Genomic DNA, 23,997 nt, shown 5'->3' on the forward strand with positions numbered 1-23,997 from the left:
CTCACTTTTGGAGCCTAGGTTTTTATCCAATGAAGTTGTCTTGGTAGTGCAAGAACGACTTGCACTAACAGGACTTCCTCTTCCCCCAAAGACCCTGCCCCCAATCTGTGATGGAGGTTCCTCCAACCAACTGAGTGGATTGGGAGGGTGCAGAGAAAGGAGAGGGAAATGAAGACCCATCTTGCAGGTGAAAGCACTTGCACTCATGGGACAAATCCATTCGATACAACCCCTAGAGACCTTCAAGAATACACTCTTTCAGAATTGACACCAGAGTTTCTGATAGTCATCTGGAGAACTTTCCCACTTTTCACTGTGGAGTATCCAGGTGAAAAAGAATAAAGGTTTCCTGTACCTTAAATAGAAGAGGGAATTTCAGTTGCTGGAGCTTGCCATCCAAGCTTTATCTACTGAAATTCCCTCTCCTACACAGCAATCAAAGGAAAGGGAGCTCTGGGACCATTTTTCACCAGGCCTCCTTACATCAGTGTTTCACTGCACAGAAATTCCTGAAATTTATTTTAAAAAATACTCACTGGCTTCACTGAAATTGTAGGGTCATGCCCATTAGTATGAGCTTACGGATCTTGCTGAGAGTTTGTCACATGGCCTAAGAAAGAAAAGGCCTCACCTATTCCCTTTAACAGAGATTTGTTCTGCAGCAACCATCAGCAGCAGAGCTCTTCATGGCCTGCAGCTAAACGTACTCACCTGCTAAGTGCTGCCAATCAAACTGCCATTAAAGGGACAGGCACAGGAGCCCAGTGCAAAAGCTGGCACCACCCTAATGCAATCCTTCATGGAATCGGAAAAGCAAAAGACCCACATCTTTATTTCTTTTTTTAAGAAAGAAAAACAAGGCTACGATCAGTTCCCAAATAGCCCCAGCAGAGTTGCTACTGCTTAATTCTGCCAGATCCAAAGAAGCCAGCCCTGGATAGAAACACATGTGGAAATATTTCCAAACAAGGACAAACCTTGTGTCGAGCCAATGGCCTCTTATCCGAGGCTTCGAAATGGGTGTAAATTTGCTCCCATGAATGGTCCCATTGAAACGAAGAAGCCATAGTAAACCTGAGCACCAGAGTCCTTGCGGCATCCAAGCCTTATGTCTGCATTACAGATATCATCACCTTGACCACAGACCATATTCCCTTCCCTGGCCCCCTAAAACGCCCTTTTCAGGCAGCCGAAATGGCATCTCGCTGCTGAGAATAAACCTGTAAATCCGTAAAAAGATGACAACATCCTCTGCCTTTCGGTCCGGCTGAATGAAAGCCCATCGTGATCCCAGCGGCCTAACATGGCAATTTTACTGCTGGGAGATTCTGCTGGATAATGACTCCTCCTCGAAAGGCAGCAATTTAGATGCTAACATTTTTGGTGTGAAGACATTTCCCGCGCCTATTAAGGCTACAGTGTCTAAACGGAAGCTTCTCATACATTGTTGAGGACTGAGCTCCAATAAATAATTGAAAATGTGTATGATGACTGGGACTTTGCTGCTAATTGCAGATGTAAAACTGTGTTATTTTGGGCTTCTTGGAAGCAAAGAAAGTGATGCTTTTACATTCCAAAATAGTTACAGGATCAACCTACTTTCATCCCCTCCCTCCCCCCTCTCCCCGCTTTCTTTTTTGAGACAGGAATTAATCTTGTATTTGCTAATTAAATGGTGACAGGAGCTTTCTTACCTGCACATTATTTCATGGGTGAGCAGAACTCTGCACATTTCTGGGTTCTTGTCTTGGCCTTCGTACACTATCGCCTGGAAAGAAAGAGAAACAGGAAGGGGGATTTTATTTTATTTTTAATTTTATTTTTAACCTGCAAAGTGAATGTGCCTGGAGAAAATGATCACCGACACAGCACATGAATGCATGAATGCCAGTTAGCTTTGCTTAAACAGACGGCATCCTAGCAGAAATTGCCTCAAGATTTGTTGCTGGAGAGTCCCAGAAGCGGAGCAGAGTGAGAGCTTTGCTCTGCGCTTTTCTCTCTCTCTCCCCCTCACTCTCTTCTGTTTTAACCGATGCATTATGCACATCTTCTGAGCGGTGTGTAGGATAAGCTTTTTTAGTAGTCAAGACAACCACAATGTTCTTTTCAATTCAGAATAAAATATAAACTTAATAGCAGGGAGGAGGGGGGGGCGGGAAAACCAGGAAAGCTCAGAACACTATGGGGCCTATTCATAAAAAGAAAAAGTTAATATATTTTTAATTCAAAAAGCATGGCTGTACACTTAACTTGCTACTACCAGAGCACAGAACCTGATTCACAACGTGCTCTGTAAAACTCCAGCCTAGTTAACTATGCTAACACATTAAAGGAGAGTAAATTCCTGTCAATGCAAACAAACAAGTTCTGGAAAACAAGAGACTAAGCCAGTAACACAGATGCATCAGTACCTAAAATGCCATGTCAGTATTTAAGTCTGCTTCATGCATTATCTATTTAGGCATACACCTTATGTGACACGATATGTTAATCCAGGGTGAGGCGGTAGCGGTCGCTTGGATGTTGCTGTGCTATAACTCCCATCATCCCTGACCACCAGCCATGCTGGCTAAAGCTGAGGGAATCTAGAGACCAACAACACCCGTTAAGTCATCAAACACACGTTGGTCATAATGTGGAGATGGGGAACAACTGAGGGGGTGGAGAGGGGCTGCTTAATCTTCCTCCCATCTGCCAGTGCTCCCCAAACCTCATCCTTTTCCCAGGCCAAGCATATTTCTACGCTCAGATCTAGCTGGTCAAAAAAAGGGGGGGGGGAGAAGCAAGCCACAAGGAGAGGGGGAAGGGAGAACTGGGCGGCAGCAGAAGGATTAAGCACCCTCATGCTATCTGCCAATTCACCCAGCAGTTGTCCCCACACTGGGGTCAGGGGTAAACTTGACAGCCAGTGTTGGTGCAGCAGTTAGAGTGTTGGACTAGGACCTGGGAGACCAGGGTTCAAATCACCACTTTACTAAGAAGCTCACTGGGTCACCTTGGGCCAGCCACCACCTCTCTGCCTAACCTATCTCATAGGGCTGTTGTGGGCATGAAATGAGGAGGGAGAGAACCATGTGCATCACCTCCTTGGAGGGAAATAGATGGGGTATGAACGCAATAACCAAACAAGCCCAGGTTTAGGCATGTTGTTTGTTTTGCAGCATCTAGCTCCAGCCTAGGATGCATTAAATAAATGCCTCAAAGTGGTACATGATCAGTACATGTTTACAAATATGCATGTCGCACACAGCCACCCTTGTCAGGCAGCGGATCCCTGTCACATGTTCTCTAGGTGGCCAGCCCAGATTTTTGCTGCCACAGAATGTGTGGAATAAATCATTTCTAAATGGTGGGACTTCAAGCTGTCCTGGTCTGTCCATTCCGCCTGCTCCTGTACCTTTAAGGGTGCAGTCCTGCACATGCTGACTCTAAGTTGGTGGAGCTTACAGCTGAGTCATTAAATAAAGCATCAGCCTGGGCTGCAAAAACTGACAAGGAAGGGGAAGCTGTGCCACTATGCCGTTTGCACACAGCAACATTCTACGTTGCAATCACAACAGAAATCCATGCGCCATCTGAAGGAAGTTTACAGTTTTCCCCCCACAACATGTACACAACGGGGGGGGGGGGGATATGACTCTGCACAACAAAGAGAAAAAAAATAGAATCTCAGGGAAGGACTTTGGGGCAGACACCCATGTCCCCCTTCGGCTGAAGGGCCCCCAAACACTGCAGAAGTAATACACTGTTGCTATTTAAAGAGAAAGGATACTCCATAAGACCATGAAGCCTAATGGGCTAGAACACAAAATCATTGGTCTGGCCCTTTAAAAGACTTTTTATTCTGCAGCAATCAGCAGGCAAAGATTTTTATGGCACAGAACTGCCCTCACCTGCTAATTGATGCTGATCAAATGGCTGGTAAAGGAACAGCTATGGCCGGCGGGGGGGGGGGGGTCAGTTCAATAGTTGGCAACCCTAAAAGAAAAGGCTGGCTGCTGAAATCTGCAACAAGCTATTTATTGAGGTCCAATAAAAATGGCAAACAACCTCATGCAGGGTGTACTGCTGTGCAGGGGCATATGTTTTTGCAGGATGGAGCTCTGCATTTGCAATACTTAACCTTTCGTGCCATCTTGTTAAAGGTAGGCCATTAGTAAACTCCTTTTACTAGGGTGAGCAGATGCAGAGGAGGGCAGGGCTCCTGTATTTGTCTTTACTAGTTGCAAAGAAAGGGGGTGTTTTCAGCAGGAGCGGCTTATCCTGAGACGGCAAGAAAGCCTCCATCGACTGAAACGCCCTCCTCTACACAACAGTTTTAAAAAATACAGAAGCTCACTTGTCCTTTGTCCTCATGTGCTCCCCCTGTGCTTTACCAACCGCAGGCAGGAAATGCTTCCAAATTCACCAGTAACTTAGGTGCTGCATAGAGGTGCATCTTCCTGTCTTCTGTCTCCAGTAATGAGTGAAATAGCATTTGTAGATCCCCAGATGACCTACAAAACCATGTGTGCATCTTCCTGGGCAGACTTTGGTACTGTGATGCCCTAAGCTAGGCCAAAACTTGCCACCCAAGCCCTCATGCCATGCCAGGCTTTGGGGAAGAGGGAGGAGGGGTCTGGAAGGGTCCTAGAGCCTTCCTACCTCCTTCCCAAAGCAGTAATTAGGCTTTGAGAAGGTGAGAGGACTCTAGGACCCTGTCAGAGCCCTCACGTCTCCTTCTCCTAGCTGAGCAAGTGCTTACCAGGCTCCCTCTGCACTGGGTGCCCAGTGTGGGGCAACTGGTTGCACTGCCCTAAAACCACCTCTGCATCTTCCATCGATGCTTCTATATAATGCAAGAACAGGAAAATACTGCCTTGGCTCAATCAGACCAAAGTTCTGCCTAGCTCACTCTGTCTCCTGCAGTGGCCGAGTAATTCCAGTTATTCCAGGGGCCAGTTATTCCCACTGACCTGTTCTTATGTCAGGTGCACTGGTTCTGAAGAACATGGGTGTTCCATTTTGCTATCATTCATTCATTCATTCAAAATGGTTATAGCCTGCCTTTCATCAATGAGCCCAAGGTAGTTAACGGTGCAAGTTGAAACAATAACTTAACCATTTAAAAAACAATTTGGCAATGGAAAGAAAAACAACAGCTATAAAACATTAAAAGAAGAGAGAGAGTAGAATGTGTTTTTTTAAACAACAACAACAACCATCAAAAACAATGTAACCACAGCCATTAAAACTACTTCAAAAGGGAAACAACAGTTTATGTCCCCAAAGCCTTCCTAAAAATGAAGATTTTGACTATCTTAACTAAGAAAGGCCATTAGAGTGTTTTGTTTTGTTTTGTTTTGTTTTGTTTTGTTTTGTTTTGTTTTGTTTTGTTTTGTTTTGTTTTGTTTTGTTTTGGAGATAGAGAGTCGTATTAGCTTTCCTCAAGAGGGAGTTGTAGCACTTTAGGCAGCATAGTCATTGAATGACTTATAACCAGCATCCTATTACAGGTTTAGGCAACATTCATGTCTATGAGTGAATCGTTTCAAGATGTACTGTATACAAATAAATGTGGCTCACGCCTAACTTAGCCTCGTACTCCCATTTGCTTCAAAGAGACAATGTATATTTACAATGTATCAGTAGATACCAGCCAATATCTACTGATGCTTTATTGATGTTTTTCATTATGCTTTATAGACATTTGTAGATAGGTTCCATTGCATTTTATTTTGTAAGCTGCCTTGATATATTTTATGAAAAACTGGGGGTCATAAACATTCAAATATATAAATAAATTAAAATGCACATAGCTCAGCTGGTAGAGCATGAGAATCTTAATCTCGGGGTTGTGGGTTTGAGCCTCAAGTTGGGCAAAAGATGCCTGCATTGCAGGGGTTGAACTAGATTACTCTTGTGGTCCCATCCAAGTCCACAATTCTATGATGCCAGAGCTGCATCATTTGGATTTGGCACACCCTTACTAAAAAGGGTACTGCATAAAAACTTTGCTTTTAAAAGTATAAGTAGTTTCATGGCATCCCTAACACAAACCAACAAGTAAAATTCCTTTGTGTGTGTGTGTGTGTGTGTGTGGCCAGCTCAAGCAAACTAGTACAGCTAAACAAGCGGAACAAAGCCATGCATAAAATGAGATGGCTTGGCACTGCGGTAACTTTGCTTTTGAAAAGGTTGCCCACTGAAAGCGATAGGAGGGGGTGAGGTTTGCCTGTGCAGCAGTCATGAATCTTAGCCAGCAAAAGTAATTGCTTAAACATAGTATTATCACACTCCAGTACGGTATACTATATTTTAATATGATTTAGTAGTGCCATAAATAATAGCACCGATGTTGCTGTAGCTTTCTGCAGCCTTCACGCCAACGTCACTTTTTAAGAAAGCTCTAACAGAGCTTGTACAGAGGGACTTTCTCGGCGTTTAACTTTATTGCAGAGGGTTGTGGGGGGGGGGCTGTCTTCCCTGGGTCCAGATCTTATCCCTTTCTCATCAACCAAGATCTTAGCTTGCATTTCAGAGGGATTTCAGCCTGTACTCCTTTGCATATATTGTTCCACTTGTTTCACCCACTGGGGCTTTGTGTACCAAGTGTGTTTCTCTTTTCCCTTTTGAAAAGCCACTGGCTTCCCATTCTGACATGCTTAGCAGGATCTGAGCTCAGTACTGCAAGGGGGAAAACGGTTAGAGAAAGTGATGCAGCTCAGTAGCATTGCAAGTTAGTTGCATGCCGAGTCTAACCATCAGCATCTCACATTTAAGCAGATCTTGGGGATCAGGGCTGCAAAGGATCGGTGCCTGAAGTCTTTAAGAATTGATGCCAGTTAGAGCCAGTATCTGATCAATGTCCACAGTGCCATCTGGGCACATGGCAGGGGGCCACATGCCAGGGGTGAGAAGCAAAATTGTGGGAACCAGCAAATGTTTACCTTTATACAGTGGGCTTGTTTACATACACACACACACACACACACACACACCCTCTCTATATCCTTCATTCCAGGCAACCAAGAGGCATGATCTGTTCAAGGATACATTCCAGTTAGGCAAAAAAAAATACTTGAAGGTGTGTGAAATAGGGCTGCTGAGCACCAGATAGAGAGGCCCTAGAGGGCCACAACTGGCTCCCACTACTGAGTTAGAGTGAACTGCACTGGGCTAGACAACTCCATATCCACTCACCTATTTATAGGCACATCTCACTGGCTTCAGTGGAACTTTGAGCTGATTCATACTTTTCCATAATGGTGACTTACTTGAAAGCACTCAATGTCAAAATCCCTCTGTACGTGCAAAGCCAGTGCATGCAGATGAAGTAGGTTTTGGATGTGCAAGGAGAACTAGGGGTAGTTTGAAACATCCCATCTCCCTAAGGTGCCGTGAGGCAGTTTCACCCAGACTCTGCCACGCGCCTCGCAGAATTGCTTGAACCAGCTCTAACTTACAAGTCCTTAGGCTTGGAAACACAGAGAAACTGTCATGTTAAAAGCATTTGTGGTCATCCAGAGATCTCTTGCAGGTGAGGGGGATCTGCTGTGCAGAAAGGCAGAAAAACATTCCCATGGATGGAATCTTGCACACAATTAAAGTGAATGAGGAAACCACTCCATGTAAGGAGGTCTGCGTGCACACTGGAGTGCACACAGAGTTCTGGATCTGTGCAAGTAAACACTATACTGCACTAGAATCATTGGTACTAATTCCTACATCAGATGGTGCTTTTAAAAAACACACAATGATTTGCCTCTTGGAATTTTTAAGGAATATTTACAAGTAGAGGTTTACCTGCACATCATCATGACCAGATACAGGTTCATTTAATATAAATCTATTATTTAAATAAATGAAGTTTTAGTCTACTGTCATTTTTGCAGGTTTAGATTTAAAAAAAAAAATCTTCCTAGAATCAAAAGGCAACACGAGTGATTGATGCTGTGGGGTTTTTATGTTATCAAGAGTGGACTTTTTGACCACAGGAATGGAAGAATACCAAAGGCTTAATTGCATTTGATATGTCAGGTTATCTGGGTGCTGCCAAAAAGCCAGTGAAGCTGGGGCAATGGTGTTTTGCGCTGAATAATTGATTTTGCATTTAATACAGCACAGTAGGGCCCCAAAGGATCTCACCCCCTACTTAAGTAAGAACTGAAAATGTTGAAGCCCCACCACTGTGCATGCTCAGCTGCCAATCTTGCTGGCACCGGAGTCAATGTGAGTTTAATTGCAGCAACATCAGCTTCACTAGCAGCTACAAATAAGAGCAAGCAGATTTAATTCCCTCCCTTTCTTCACTTCCTCTCCATGCATCTGCTATGCTTATTTAACCTCCAGGTACCTACTTTTTAAAAAACAAAACCCAGCTAAATAGCAATAATGAACAAACAGAGTCAACAGTGTGGTATCTAATCACCTGTCTGTTGTGTTTAACATCAGCAGTCCTTTTGCTTACGTGCATAACATCCTTAGCCTTGCGATGCACTAGGGGCTCACTTCAATTTCTTTGCACTCAGCTATTATCAAGGCAACTGCATGTATTAAAACAGAAGACTCGTGCATGGCCGGGAGATGGACGCTGCCTACTTCTTTCAGCTCCCATTCTATGAGCCAAGTATAGAGGTTACCAAAAGTTTTGCATTTCCTTTAGGATTGCCAACTAGATAAAAGCAAAAACAACCCTCTCCTGCCCTATAACAAAGCTTCGATTTGCATAAATCAGCAGGCACCACTTTTGCAGCTAAGCATTATCACCTGCCAATTGCTGCCTATCAAACTGTGCTTGAAGAGAGAGCTGCATGTGCGGATTTGAAAGTTGGCAAGGCTAACCCCCCCCCCTCACAGACACACACACATGTGTTGGGTTGTGCAGATGCTCCTCAGTATTTCCTTCTTTGCAAGAACAAACAAGCAAGCCAGTTCTAGGAGCCTATTTGACCAAACACAATTTTACCTGCATTTCAGATTGTTTACTGATAATAGCTGTTCAATGAATTGCATTAAATGCCATGCATGTGTTGGGAAGGGCCTTAGCTCATTTGCTTTGCATGCAGAAAGTCCCAGGTTCAGTCCCTGGCAGCTCCAGGTAGGCCTGGAAAAACTCCCTGCCTGAAACCCTGGAGAGCCACTACCGGTCAGTTTAGACAATGCTTAGAAAGCTGGTCCGACTTGACATAAGGGACACTTACAAACACACCGATGCAACATTCCTGCCAATATTGCCCCTACATTATATGTGAGCCTGATCCATCCAAGGTGCTTAGGATCTGTGCACAAGCACCAGGGAAATTAGATCCATGTCACCCAACTACGTTGAGCAGGTTGATGCACCATGTGTTCATGCAGAAACAGTGCAGTGCACATGACCAACACCATGCAAAAGCAAGAGCATGCAAAAAAGGGACAGGCCATGAACACTTTGCCTGCTGCAGGGGAGGAAAGAGACCGTCTTGAGCAGAGAAATTGCAAGAAGTGGTCCTTAAGCTGGCATTACTTGGCTAAACTTGAATGCGAGTGGACATGCGAACATGCCCTTTCCATGTCTAGAATGTTGCAGATATTTAATTTCTTAAGGACCTGTAGAGAACAGCCTCTTGTTATCCTTCCCTTGCACCATTACCAAGATTTATTCGGAAGAATAAGTTTGCAGACCTCTAAGCTGCAATGAAGGGCCTGGAAGACCAAAAGAATCCCCCCTCAGTGTGTGAACGGGATACACAGATAACAGGATACACAGGGTGCCACTCTATTTTGGCTCTCTAAGCCACTCTTAGGATGTTACCTCTTCTCGCAAATGGCACAATATAAGAAGTGTGGGGCTGACTGGTTAGCTTACAGTTGCCGTCTGTGCTCACAAACCATGGCGGCAAACATTTACAACAGTTGGTTTCAGGACGGAAGGAAGAACAGTCTCAGATCTTTGCAGCTGACAGAAACTCAGGTCCCACTACAGGAAGTTGCTAAATTATGATTCCTTTAAAAAAACACACACACACCACCCTTCTATTGTATGCATTAAAAGAAAATGGTGTATTGAGCTAAATATTTCCAAATATTTTTCATGCTCTGTTCATGAAACCCAGACCTCTGGTGGGATAATTGTCAAAGTTATGCAGGGCTCTGCTCCAGTGAAACCCAGTTACAAAAGGAGATCAATAAATTAGGAAGAAGTGAAGTGAAAGTTCCCCAGTATAAAGTTAGACTACTGCAGTACTAAAAATAATTTTGCAAATGTACACCATAACCCACATGGGTAAAGAATAAGCAACCATGTGATGCAATTTCCCCCCGGTGTGGGTGTGTTTGTCTTTTATAGTTTTAACTCTGGGATATGTCTTGATAGGAGGTTGGAAAAGTATATTAAAAGGGCAATTAAATCCTTTCCCCTTACCTCCAACTAGGACCATTATGTTTATTAATTTAGAAGTAACTTTTAATAAATGGCTTTTAGAAGACATCTGAAGGCAGCCCTGTTTAGGGAAGTTTTTAATGTTTGATGTTTTATCGTGTTATTAATATTCTGTTGGGAGCCGCCCAGAGTGGCTGGGGAAACCCAGTCAGATGGGCGGGGTATAAATAAATACAAACATACATATATACATACTACTGCTACTTTTAAAAAACATTTCTATCCGGATCTTCATTGCTAGTGATTTCAAAGTGGGTTACAAGTTAAAAGCAACACAAAAAAACACTCAACAGCTTAAGAATAGGAGTAATGCACTGCAACCTGAAGAGGCCATGACAAATAGTCTGACATTAAATGTTGAGGAAGGCCTGAGCAAAAAGTCCAGTCTTTAGCTGGTGCCCAGAGCAGAACAGGATCAGCATCCATCCTATTTCAAAGGAAAGAGCATTCCAAAGGCAAGGTGCCCCCACCGAGAAGCCTCTCCCCCATAACGCTGCCAAACAAATATCAAAAAATGGTGAGGCTGTTGAGAGCCACCTTAGCTGAATTTAATATACAGGCTGGTCTATAGGGGAGCAGATGTTCCCCCAGGAATTGAGTTTCCAAGTTGTTTGGGGTTTTCTGTACACAAGTACCAAAACCACGAAACTGGCTCAGTCACATATTAGAAGCCACTGCAGTTCTTCCACAATTCGTGCTCACTGCAGGCCGCCTCTGACCAGAGGTGGATTTAAGGGAACACAACTGGTTCGCCCACACTGGGTGCCAAACTGAGAGGGAACAGCAACAATGATGAACAGCAGAAAGTGAGAGGTGGAAGGAGGTGAATTTTGGCATTGCACAGGGAGCCACTGAAATTTTGAAGCCCACCACTGCTCTGCCAGGAGCCTAGCCACATGCAACAAAACTTGCAGGGCAGCTTCACACAGAGTAATCCAAACATGAGGTTATCAGCACATGGGCCACAGTAGCCAAGTTCTCCCTGTCATAGGACAGCAACAGCTGGTGAACCAGCCAAAGCTGAAAAGAGGTGCTCCTCAACAACAATTATTCTAGGAGCAACCCAAACTATGCACTGGTTCACTCAGTAGGAGTGCAACCCCCTCCAGAACAGGACCTCTGACTCATTGGGATATATGTCCAACCACACTGGGGGTTTTTTAAATGCACAGATTTGGATATTCCAGTGGGACGTGCTCTACAGTCATAACTAACTTGTTCCATTAGCTGCAATGTTACGTAGGAGCAACTAACTTTAGCTGGATTGGAGCCCATGGGTTGTATCCAACAATGTTGCTGAGCAGGCAGTAAGGTTTTCATGTGCAGAATAGGGCAATAAGTTGGTTTTTAGCAATTTCTACCTCTCCCCCTCCAAACCTCTGCACCGTATTTATGGCAGATGAGGGGGGCTGCAGGGATGGGTGGGATAATTGCCTGAAAGTGCCAAAATCCCCTTTCTGCTGGCAGCAGTCTTCTGTTAGCTGAACACCACCACTGGATATAACCCAATGTGCATAAATGGTCACGAACCAATCCATATGTCCCTATATCCAGCAAATTATCTCTTACCACTTGGGATATCTGAGTGCTATCTAACATTATGCAGACAAATAGGGGTCCAGATAAAAGAAGCATTTTATACATCAGGTTGCATCCATAGGTCTATGTCTGGAGAAGGGGCAAAGAGTATTTAGATAATCATAAAATACCAATCATAAGGGTTCAGACTATCATGCTGTATTGATAAAGCCTTGGAAATATTTAGGAATGAGTGCTTAGATTCTGGATTAAAATAATTTCCACTTGCAATATTTAACCAGCCACTAATTCTGATTTCCGGCTGCAGAGAGCCTCTCATTATTTGCTATAATGTTTTAATAGGTAGAGCAATAAGGGATTGCCCAGACTGGCCCCCAAAATATAGCGATTATTTTTCTTGCTCAACAGCCCTAAACCAAAAGACGCTAATCATTGTTCTCATTCTCTCATCCCTGGCATTTTGGCTCGCTAATCAACTTGAATTCACATGAATTAAATAAAATTTTTGCCCCCCCCCTTAATATGTTCGTTTTCAACGTTTCAAACATTCACATGGAAACAACTCTAGCGTAAATATCCCAGAACAAATGGCTGTATATTATACAGGAGGGAGCAGTTGGGCTGCCAGACTGGGAATGCACTAGGCCATCTGGCCCAGGCAGTCGCTCCAAAATCCTCAGCTTTGTTTTCACCCCCAGACTCCAAACAACACATTTTCCACTGTGATGAGTTTACATTTTCCCAAACACACAGGTCCTGATCATGGATGCAGATTTCAGACTTCTGCATTCTTCTCCGTATGAGGAAATTAAAATCACCTGCACTTTCTGACATGCAACCAAAGGAACACTGAAGCTGCTGGAACCTGGCTCGATTGCAAACTTTCTCTCTTGCATTTTCAAAGGCGCATTGTGCTCAATAGCTCAGATTCTGCACAGTTCTTTTCTGAATGGATTCATAATATTTTAATCGCCTATGTGCCAGCCACAGAACCATGCAATATGCTGAGCAGAGAGCTGATTGAATACCTGTGTGCATTGGCACAGCGGGATCGTAGCAAAAATGGGAAACTACATATGTACCATGTGCATCATGCTCAGCGTTATTTGCTCAGAGTTATTTGAAACAATGTTTGATATAGCATCTAGAATGCCTTACATGGGGGAAAGTTCTGCAGGAAACAGCTCTACTTATTTCTACAAAGTGCATTAGGACTGAACTGTGAAAAGATCTGCTCTCAGCACTGAAGAGAACTTAACGTTGTTCAGTGAAGGGTATTTTTTTATCCGGTTGCATACATGTATATTTACATGCACATCATTCCAGAGCTGAGAAGCACCCATGGCATCCAGCTTTACATTGCCAATACGCCCAATGCCAAGTGCAATATAGACACATAAAACACAACATGATACATGCACACACTTGAAGGCATGACCAATATTAAAACTTCAGGGACAAATTCACATGTTTGGGGCAAGGGAAGTAAGATTGGGTGTTTGCTTATATGCATGCAGAGACAAAATTAATGCCCATAAGCCTAAATCAGCTCTCACTGAAGACCAATTGGGGTAAGCTTTGTCACTATACCAGGCCCAAGTCTAATTTCTTAGGCAGTATTGGAGACTGCTAAATATAGGCAAGCAGTTGCATGCAGGTACTGTCCCATTTAAGCCAACAATGGCTTATTCATGAGTAACTATTTCAAGATTTCTACCCAAAATATACCCTTGTCTATTCTTAGGCTTTAGGGATTGTTTTTTAAAAAACATACAGATGAAGTTGGGATAATATCCATGACTCATAAAACACTATTACGACCTGCTTTATTTTTTTTAAAAGCAATATCTCAAGCCCAGCATCTGTCCATGACTTTCATGCAGAGTCTCAAGCATCCAGACATTTAAAACAAAGAAATAATACTAATACTAATACAATTGAATGAAAGTGATTGCAATCACTGTGGATAATAAACCATCTATTAAAGTTTATTTTTCTGAATTAAATGATTATAGTTACCTACATGCTTATGTCAATATCACTATAGATTTAAACCACCCTTTCCCTTCAATGGTGTCTCTTCACTGACACATTCCTAGAGGCAAAGGGGACAACCTATTTGTTCATTAACCTTTTCAGATATATTTTTTAAAAAATAATATTTGCAACAAATGTCTTTGAAACAGTGACTGCCGTGTAGGACAGTCATTGTTGACGAAGGCACGTGCGCAAGTCTCCCGCTGACGCCACCCCATTAAGGCATGCATGCTCCTGCCACAGTTTCATTTCGGAGTCATCATTCCATTATCCAATTTGTTCTGAGTCGTGTGTACTGGAATACTGCCCCTCTAAGTAGGTTGACAATATATGTTTAACTTGCATTAAAGATTAAAGATTTTTTTTTCCAACCAGGCTTTGCACAATTTAATTACAAGCTGAAAGTTACTCGGGAATCTCCTATATATTATGCACACTCTGCGCTAAACCGCTAGCGATGTCTCCACATTTGGACACGTTGGCAAGCCCTATGTAGCACTGACCTTCCTTCCTTGATTAACTAGCACACAGGCTTCAAGACCTCCCAAGCAAATTTGTTTCGAGCAGAAATTTAGCAAGCGTCTTTGCTTTCCAGAAATAATAATCAGATCACCACACGCACAAAAACTGATACAGCCACTGATTATATTTAAAGGCACATGTGCCACTTCTGAACACATTCATGGGCCTAACAAGGAAGCAAATAACACAACACACTTGTATCCACCAGCTTGCTATTTTCTATATTCACATCCACATCCAGACGAGGCTTTTAATGTAGTTCTGTATCAACATTCTCCCTCAGATCTTGGTTCTGTCTATTTTATTTGTCAGTGATACTCTTCGATCCCAAACTCAGAAAAAGATACTGTATTTTTCCTCACTGCAGATTTAGATACAGAAGGGGGTGGGGGAATTGAGACATCCTCCAAAGGTGATTATAGCCTGTAATATCTATATTATAAATGCTACAAACAAACGAAGGCTGCAATCCTGCATTCAGGCTTCTTAAATCTCACCATCGTATTTAAGTGAAGGATGGCAGACTATTCACCTTTTATTTTCTTAAGAAAACTCACAGATGATTTGACAACAATGCAATCATAAGCAAAGTGCCTTGTTAAAGGAAAGTGCTTTAAAGCTATAGAAACTCAAATAGTCGCTTTCCACCAGGGGATCATAATTATGAAAGGTGGAAACATCATCTCTTACATGACTGTAATATAAAAGCTGTTCAATTATAATATTTAATGGTATTTTTGTAACAATTCCTCATGAAATACACAAGACACACCCCAAAGCACTGTGAGGGCTTCTGCCAATTTAAATATGAGCTCACAGATCCATTTTCAGCCAATTCTGATCACCACTTTTTCGAGACTCGCTGTTAGAGAATTGTTCCTGTTTTTGTTTCAGCCCCTGCTACAGACTCTTTCAAAAGAGTATCTTTCAATTAGCTGTATCTGAATGATGGAATTGTCTAACATAATTACTTCATTTTCTTTCTTTTTCTTTCTATTGTAAGACAGCCATCAATAGCAGGAAAAGATGTTTAGGGACCATCAAAGACAGTGTTCTAAAACAAACTCAGCACTTTGACCTTTCTGGTTTGGTGTCAAAAAGCCACCAAAAACAAAGCCAAGCAATAAAAGTTTTTGAAGGCAGAATTTGAAACACCCAGAAACTGGTTTATAAATGTGTGCAAATGTTGGAGATTTTGTCTGGCCTTTTTAAAGTGGAGCAACCCCTCCTACACAAAAAACCCAACTTTATAGAAAAACAAAACTTGAATAAGACTATGTACCTCAACTGATTACTTCAAATGATTAACATGAATGCTAATCAGATCTGATTTTAAAGTATTTTAATTTTAGATTATTTTTTTAAAAAAGAAATGTTTTTAATTAAATCATAGCACAAAATTATTGTGATTTGGGGAGGCAAAATTCTTGCCTCCTGTTTTGGTTCTCTCTCTGTGTGTAGCCTTTTACCTGCAAACACAATTGCTTGGCTTTGGGTATGTACACATACACATACACACTTGAGCGTTCTGAAGCAGATGTCATACTCAAAATTAGCCTGCATCACAGGAACAGCTCCCCATATTACAAATTAAAACTAGGCTTGTATTTGAACGTAGCATTTCTAAAACAGTCACTTAACCTCCCGGCATACATTTCACTGCCTAGTTATACAGCTGCGAAGCTCTAATGAGTTAATCGCTGTCCCCCCTCCCCGCACCCCAAAAAAACAACCACCAAAAAAACACTAGCAATGTCATTGCAAATAAGAGAAGGATAAATATTTGCTACACTGGCTGGTTGCTGTTTTTGCGTGGCTGTGTTTGTTTTCTATTTCTTTTCATTCGTATAATTAAAGTGAGTTGGGGGCGGGGGAGAGAAGAATCCTGTGATCTGAACGCCTTCAGGGAGTAGGAAGCCGCACGTTATTTATTTATTTCAAACAGCAACTGTGCCTAATTAAAACTTCGGATTTGGGGGGAGACAAAATTAATCTCTGTGTGTGTGACAAATAACATTGCCCTCCCCGCCTCTCCTCCTCCTTCTGGCCGCAACCCGATCTCAGTTCCTTATTTGGCCCTGGCCCATTAGAGAGGTTGGCGAGGAGGCTGTGACTGCGATCCTGTACCTTTAAGGCGGCGGCGCCTTCACCCCGCCCTGGCTCCCGGCCAATCCAAAACCGGGAGCAGGAGGCGCTTTGCCCATCGCAGCCAAACGCCGATTCCAAAGCGCTCTTTCGCCTGAGCTGCGCGCGGCTTGCCCTGGGCTCTGCAGCCGCAGGCGCGCTTTCCTTTCCAAGCGGATGGACTCCATCCCTCGCTCGCAGAGGCGAGATTTCCGTCATCTCATCGCTCCTGCTTTAGGCGGACTTTCCCCCTTTCTGTGCTCTAACCGTTAGGCCTGCTGGCTCTCTCCTCTACCTGGACTTTTAAGAGGCTAGGAATTTGGAATAGGAAATGTGAGCGTGGGGGAAAGAGAGAGAAATCCTTCGCACTTAATGCGCCCCAATAGTAACTGTCCGCTCTTAACAGAATCATAGAATTGGAAAGGGGCCTCAGGATCATCTAGTCCAACCCCTCTGAATGCAGGAATATATATAGCTGTCCCGTTTGAAAACTCTGGCCGATGTTAGAAAATATCCTCCGGCTCTCGCCCAAGAAACCAGGTCTTTGTGGGACTGGTTTGGATAGGAGTTTATCAACTTCACCCGGCCGTGCAAAGCCAGGATCCGCGGGCAGACAGTTGGAACAAAGGTGTATCGAGCCAAGTGGGGTTTACTTCGGGGTAAACTTGGCCAGGACAGCAAAGGGGCTGAAATGGAATTTGTATCTTGGGGTGGGGAGAGGAGAAAAACCCAACCCCCTCTTCCCCTAATTTGCTGATCTGTGTCAAGTTGCCCGAGCGGCTGCGCCTCCCCCCAGGAAGAGGGACTGAGCTGCACGGCCTGTCGCAGCGTGCACACAAAAGCAGTCGCACGTTACGCGCCTTGACCTCACCTCACTTGGCGCGCTCCCCGCGTCGATCGCCTGCTCCGCAATTCTGGGGACGCACACAGGCAACCAACCAACTGGTCCCCCCAGCCAGCCCCCAGTCTCAGCTTCCTGCAACCCGCGGCGAACCAAGCCAAACGCGTTGCCTGCGCGCCCCCTCCAACCACCCCAGACACAGCTTGATCTCTCCGAGGGAGAAAGTATACAGGCACGAATTAGGACGGGAGGAACTTACTTGTTTTGTCATGGAGTCGATTAAGCGGACATAAAAATCCTGTTCTGTTCTGATCCCTACGAGCAGGAGAGGGGGAATGGGGAATGGGGAGTGGGGAAGAGAAATAAATTAATCAAGAGCGTCGTTACGATAAATAATGCAGAAAATGACAAAATGGACAGATCGGTGTTTTCTTGAACTTCAGTTACTCGGCTGTCCAGGAGCAAGAGGGAAGGGCCTTGGAACCGATTGCCATAATAATCACTATTATTGTTGCTGTTATTTATTGTCATCATTACCAAGCACAACCCTAAAAAAATTGGGGGGATGGATCACGAAAATAACAAGGACGTAAGCATTCCGAAAAGCAAGTGAACCCGGGTTCAAATTCCTTGTCACTCCAGCATGCACACAAACACTTCGAAGACACCCCTCCCTTCTTTTTTGGATGGCGCGTGTTCCGGTGTCCCTTTGCCCTCATCGGTCCCAGTCTGACTTGTCACCCCGCCTTAACCCCCACCCCACCCCAGCGCATATATATTATAAGGGAGAGTGGAGGCGAAAATAGAGTTTTCCCTCTTTTCCTTGAGTTTGACTGCATGGTCGTAGACAAGATTTTTTTGGAGGGTAGGCCTTTTATTGGGGGGGCAGGGCTTTGGGGGACAGAACCTCCGTTTGCTATGCATTTTTACTGATTTACATTGATTTGGAGGGGGACAGCTGCCCCTCCCTGCTCCGCCTTGGCGACCTCCACGTTTGACTGACCAAAGTGGAACGTTGTGTCTGGTGAGCTGGAAACATGCAAAGCGAAAGCAGTCGCCACGTGGGGAAGGAAAGAGAATCTGCCCTGCCTTATGGGACTACTGGAGAGGTGGCTTTTCCCCTTTTCTTTTCCTCTGATCCATTTCCCCCCTAAAGCATCCCGACGAGGCGAGCCCTTCTCCCCTCCCCGGCTTCTCACTTCCAGGAGTAAACAGTTCACTTGAGCCAGGGAGCTCCCTAGAGCTTTCAAGCCGCCGCGAGCTTGTCAGGGTTGGGCCGAGCCAGGAAAGGGGCTCACCATTGCTGTAGAGGAGCTGCAGCCGGTAATGGATCCCGTTGTTCGTCTTTTCGCTGTTGGCTTCCTGAATGGAAAAGGGGCGCACACATGTAAGAACGATCGCAGACCACCGGGACGCTCCAAACTCACTCTGCGCTTTTCTTTACTTTGTTCTTAGTTTCTACACACAAACACACACATCCCGCTTTCTTTCTTTTTCCTTTTTCCCATTCAAGCGGGGATTTAGCTTGAAGCACTTAACCAAAAGTGCCAAAAGAAAGAGAGACCTGGGGCAGGGCTGCAACCGAAGAGAAGCCCACGAGGGAAGCCCAGGGATGGAGGGGACACGCCTTGATGTCACGAAGACACTCGACGGGGTGGGGGCATTGTAGTGGCATGAAGTTGTCAAACTGGCTCAATTGGGGTGGTGGTTCTGAGGGGAGAAAGGGACCCTGCGAGCGTTTGGAAGGCGAATCGTCTGGTAGGGATTTTGCAAAGGCAATGTTATGCCCCCGCTCCCAATAGCGTGCAAAATAGTTGCAAAGCTAATTTTAAGGCATGGAGGTGTGGAATTGCGCTCCCTCTCTCTCTCGTTCTCTCTGGTGATGGGCTGTGTAAGGGGTGGGGGAGGGTTACAATTCGCAGGTGAGGCAGTCGGAGCCTCTTCACCACCCACCCACCCTGCACTTCACACGTTCACTTACTTTCTCCTTCTCCACGAAGCCCACGAAGGCGGTGCGCTCGATCTCCACCGGCTGCCCCTGCCGGTCGTACAGAGCCAGCACGAAGTGGAAGAAGTTCGATTTCCTCAAGTTGGAAGGCGGCTGCTTCTCGAAATGAGCCCGGGCCAGGCCCACCCCGCTGCAGCCAAAGACACACACGGTTAGAGAGCCCCGAGGCGGTCCCAAGACCCTCTTAACTCCCACCTCCAAGGGGGTCTCTCTCCCACATGCCACCCCTGCCCGCTGGAGTTAGGGCACAAGACGCCACGGAGTAAGGGGCGCCGGGGCTAGCGAGCCGAAAAGCACTCCAAGTCCCAGGCCAGGGTCCCGCACGGCTTTCTAAAATGCCCAGCAAGCTTTCGGGTCACAGCTAAAGGGCCCTCACCCACGTCCATTTCAGGCCTGGTCCTCCTATTCTCCAGCAGAAAATTCTGTGAAACTCACTAGCCCGAAGGAGAAACCAGAGCAGGTGGCTCAGTCCTACAGGGGAGGCAAACTTAGTGATTCAGCTATTTTGTTGCCTTTCTTTCTTTCTTTCTTTCTTTCTTTCTTTCTCTCTCTCTCTCTCTCCCGTGTTGGAGCGCCTGGCTCCTCGGAGCCAGAAAGGAAGAAACAATGCTCTCCAAAGTGATTATGATTTTATTTTTTTTATGAAACATTTATTTTGCTCCTGAAACACCCACCTCCACCCACAAACCTTCTATTTCCACTTTGTAAAGCTCAGGTTGAATTATAGATTGCTTTAAGCTGCCCGAGATAGCTGAGCTTTGCTTTCCCAGCGCTGTTCTTTCGCAGTCCCCTCCGCTCTGGCCTCAGCTGTCAGAGAAACCCGCCATGTGCCTTATTTTTCCGCCCGAGCTTTTAAGAGCGCCTCTGGCTCCATCGCCTCTCCGGTTCTTTGCGGTGGGAACCATCCCGCCACAGGCTGCCTAGGAAAACTTTAAACATTTCAACCTTTGGGTTGTCCCTGCAGAACTTTCCCTTCCTCAGAGGGGCTTTTTTCTTGGGGGTGGTACTGGGCAGAGAAGGATGGACGTGAAATACAGCCGAACATGACAGTTAAAACCGAGAGTTGGCTCTTGGTTCCGGATCCGTCTTAGCAAATGCGCCGCAGGCTGCAATCCGAACCGGGGCTGGCTTGGAGGCGAGTCCCACGGCAATAATTCGGACTTGCTTCCGCGCAAACACTAACAGCAAGAGGGGTGTGTGAAAGAGGAAGATTTAGAGATGTCCGGGACAGAGGCTTTGCAGAATGCAAGGCTGTGGAGGGCGGGAAGAGCATCCGCGGAGGAGGAGGATGACTACCAATAAATATTGCAAAGGTTTTGCAGAAGGGACACACACACGCGTCTAGCGTTGTGCATCTAGAAAAAGTTCATTGCCTGTTGCAACTCACTCACAAAAATCGAGGCTTTGGGAGGAAACGGGGGTCAATTCGCATTAGTGCTTATATCTTCTGGAGGGTTATGCTGGGGAAGGAAGAGCGTTGCACCTATTAATGTAGCTTTTTTGAGAGATGGAGAGACGGTTATGAGACTGGGGGCATCGGAAGAGTAAACATATTGTGAAAACCATTTTGGGGAGGAGGAGAGGAAATGGAAAGTGTGAGCGAGAGACAGAGAAAGACGTGTTTGCCCAACTAGGAAGGAAGAGCCAACGCGCGTACAGACGCCACTGACAAGGCAACAACAAAAAGTGCCCCCAGCGCAAAAGTCCTGCAGGCAAAAAGTCGGCTGCGGGGAGCTGGTGTTGCTGGAGAGGTAGCCTGCCGAGACAAGAAGGGAGAGGAGGGCAAGGCAAGGGGAGCGAGGGATGCTGCGCCAGCGCCTACGTACCTCTGCGCGGCCGTGTTTGCATCCAGGACGCCGGCGCCCTGCATCCAGGTCCTGACCGCGTTCATGCCCGCGCCGAGGGGCTCTTCCTTCATGCTGCTCCCACTCCGCTGAATGCTTTCCTGGATCCCAAACATGAATTAAAAGCAACCAGGACCCTCCCTTCTTCTTAAAAAATAGTAATAATATAGATCTAAGAGAGAGAGAACGACAACAACACAAAACACAACAACAAAGAATAGTGTTGATGATAATAAATCGCCAAGGAGTGTTTTTTTTTTCTTCTTGCTTGCTTTCTCTCTCTCTCTCTTTCTCGCTCTTTGCTTTTGCTTTCTTTCTTTTTCTCTGGAACCGCTGCTGGAATCAAAGCAAATCAGAGAAAATCAAACACAGACATTGAAAGGGAGAAGCAGCAGCAGCAGCGGGGGAGGAAAAACAAAACGAGAGAGAATCCAGAGGGGGACCGAAATCGCCCTCCCCCGGGGTTGGCCGCGGATGCTCTTGGCTTGGCTGGTGGCGAGCTGGTTCTTGTCGAGGCTGCGTGGCGGAGTGGCCTTTGGAGGAGAAGAATAACAACAATAATATTTTTTTTAAAAAAAATGATGATGAAGATGAAGATGACGACGATCGTTTGTTCGCTGGCCGGGATCGCGCCAGAAGCCGGAGAACGAAGGCGCCGTCCCTGTTCCGCGCCGAAGTCACCCTCCTTGGGATCGCCGGAGAAAGAAGGCAGTTTAAGAAACAATAGGATCGACTGGAGCGGCGGCGGCTTTTGCTGCTGCGGCGGCGGCGGCGGCGGCGCCCTTGGCTACCTCAAGTGTCATTTTCCAGTGACAAGAGAGCGGCAAGTTTGCTGCCTCCCGCGCGCTCTTCTTTCTGGTGCCTTTTCTTCCTAGCTTTTCTTTCCCTCCAGCCAAAGATCTTTCCCCCCTCTTTCTTTAATAGGTATATATTAATATATATATTTGCTTTTTTTTCTTTCTCCGGAGCTCCTCTGGCTCCTCTCTCTCTCTCCTGCCTTTCTTCCCCAGCGCAGGAAGCTGCCTGGCTGGCTGGCTGGCTGCTGGAAAGAGCGAGAGAGGAAGACACGCCGGCAAAGGTAAGCAGCAGGAGCAGCAGCAGCAGCAGCCTCCGCGGGTGGACGGCGATCCTCTTGGCTTCTTCCCTCCCCCCTTCTTCCCTCCCCCCCACGCGCTCGAACCGGAGTGATTTGCAGTCTTTCCCAATGGAATCCGCTCCGACTCTCCCCGCAGCCAAACACGAGCGCAGCAGCCCCAGCGGGCAGGGGGCGGGGCCCGGCTCGGGCCCGGCACCGCCCTCTCCATTTGCATAGCGTCACAACTTCCTCGGCCGCGCCGCGGCTCGCCAATGGGCGGCGAGGAACTCCGAGGTGCGTCGCGCGGCGGGCCGGGGGGATACGCCCCGCTCATTAGCATCGCCCCGCCCCGCTCGCCTCGCCGGGAAAAGACCGGAGAAAGTTGCCAGCCAGGGCGCGAGAGCCGCGGGCGGCGAGGAGGAGGAAGGAAGGGAGGAAGGAAGGGGAAAAGGGGACAGGATCGGGTTGGGAAGAGGCAGGATCGGAGTGGAAAGGCGCAAATGCAGGCGGAGAGCAGCGCGCTGGCTCTCCGGCAGCAGCCTCGTGGTGTTGTTTTTGTTTTAAGACGCGTGGAAGTTCGGGCTGGCGAGGCGCGCCGTCCAGCAACTGATTGCTCGCTCTTGGCCTCTCGCGATCCCATCGCTGAACCAAAGGTGGCTGCAGTCTGGGTTTCTTTTTCCCTCTCCAGCACATCGAGTTAAATATTTCCAATATAGCAGCCTCCCCCAAGTTCCCACCCGATCAAAAGAGGCGAGTTTGCCCTCCAGGTTTCGCGTGAAATGGGCACAGGGACCAAGGTCCTTCTTCCCGCTGCCTCGACGATTCGTCCGCCGCTCGTCTCCAAGTTACGTGCCCAAGGTGCGGGTGGGGTTACTTTCGTGCTGTGCAGCCCTTCAGCTAACCACAAAAAAATAATATTAAAAATTAAAAAAGAGGAACGTCCTCCACAGTGACAGGCTCTTCCGACTGGATGCAATCCCCACCATCCTTTCCATAATGGAGACGATTTTGTGAGCACAGCTGTCACCCACCACCAAGCTGGTGTTCCTCTTTTTTTAAAAAAGAGCAGATGATCCGTCCGCATTGTTAATTTCACTCTCACGACCGATTGTACAGTTCCCCCCCTCACCCCATCATCGAGAGATTCGTGGGATTTGTTTCTAATTTATAGTCGGACGAGGTCATAAGGCAGATGCCTGCAAAAAAACCGAATCAAAAGCACCCACACAAAATATGCCTTGTGTTTTTTTAAAATAAGAACCCGTCGTTCGGAGTCTTCATTGCGCAGATAGCTCAGCGCGTTATTATTATTATTATTATTATTATTATTATTATTATTATTATTATGTCTCTCTCGTCCTCCCTTATTTCTTTTCGCGTGGCCTCCACATAGTAGAAGTCACTCTCCGACGAGGAAGTGCCACTTCTCGCCCCACCAAGGGCATAAAAATTATTATTTCTTTTCTCCTTTACCGATAAACCAAGGGCGCATCAGTTTTAAAAGTACCTAATGGGCTCATTTTATCCCTCTTTCAAATCCAGGAAGGTCGGGTAATTCTTTTTTAGGATGGGGAGTGGTGGGGCAGAAGGGAGAAAGGACTCTTT

The 23,997-nt window shown here is 45.9% G+C and overlaps 1 protein-coding gene across 8 annotated transcripts in view; it reads right to left on the reverse strand.

The window, feature by feature from the left end:
- Window positions 1-22,460, reverse strand: part of EBF1 (EBF transcription factor 1) — a 377,261-nt gene extending 354,801 nt beyond the window's left edge. For all 8 annotated transcript variants that reach the window (XM_081851539.1, XM_081851535.1, XM_081851538.1 and 5 more), the window contains exons 1-5: window positions 21,300-22,460; window positions 19,447-19,603; window positions 18,764-18,827; window positions 17,725-17,780; window positions 1,695-1,768 (exon numbers count right to left, since the gene is read on the reverse strand). In XM_081851539.1, the coding sequence (XP_081707665.1) occupies window positions 1,695-1,768; window positions 17,725-17,780; window positions 18,764-18,827; window positions 19,447-19,603; window positions 21,300-21,433 (485 nt within the window). In that variant the 5' untranslated portion in view covers window positions 21,434-22,460. The remainder of the gene's footprint in view (window positions 1-1,694; window positions 1,769-17,724; window positions 17,781-18,763; window positions 18,828-19,446; window positions 19,604-21,299) is intronic.
- Between the last annotated feature and the right edge of the window lie 1,537 nt (window positions 22,461-23,997).

The sequence above is a fragment of the Podarcis erhardii genome (genome assembly GCF_964252035.2).
Source record: "Podarcis erhardii genome assembly, chromosome: 2".
Lineage (NCBI taxonomy): Eukaryota > Metazoa > Chordata > Lepidosauria > Squamata > Lacertidae > Podarcis > Podarcis erhardii.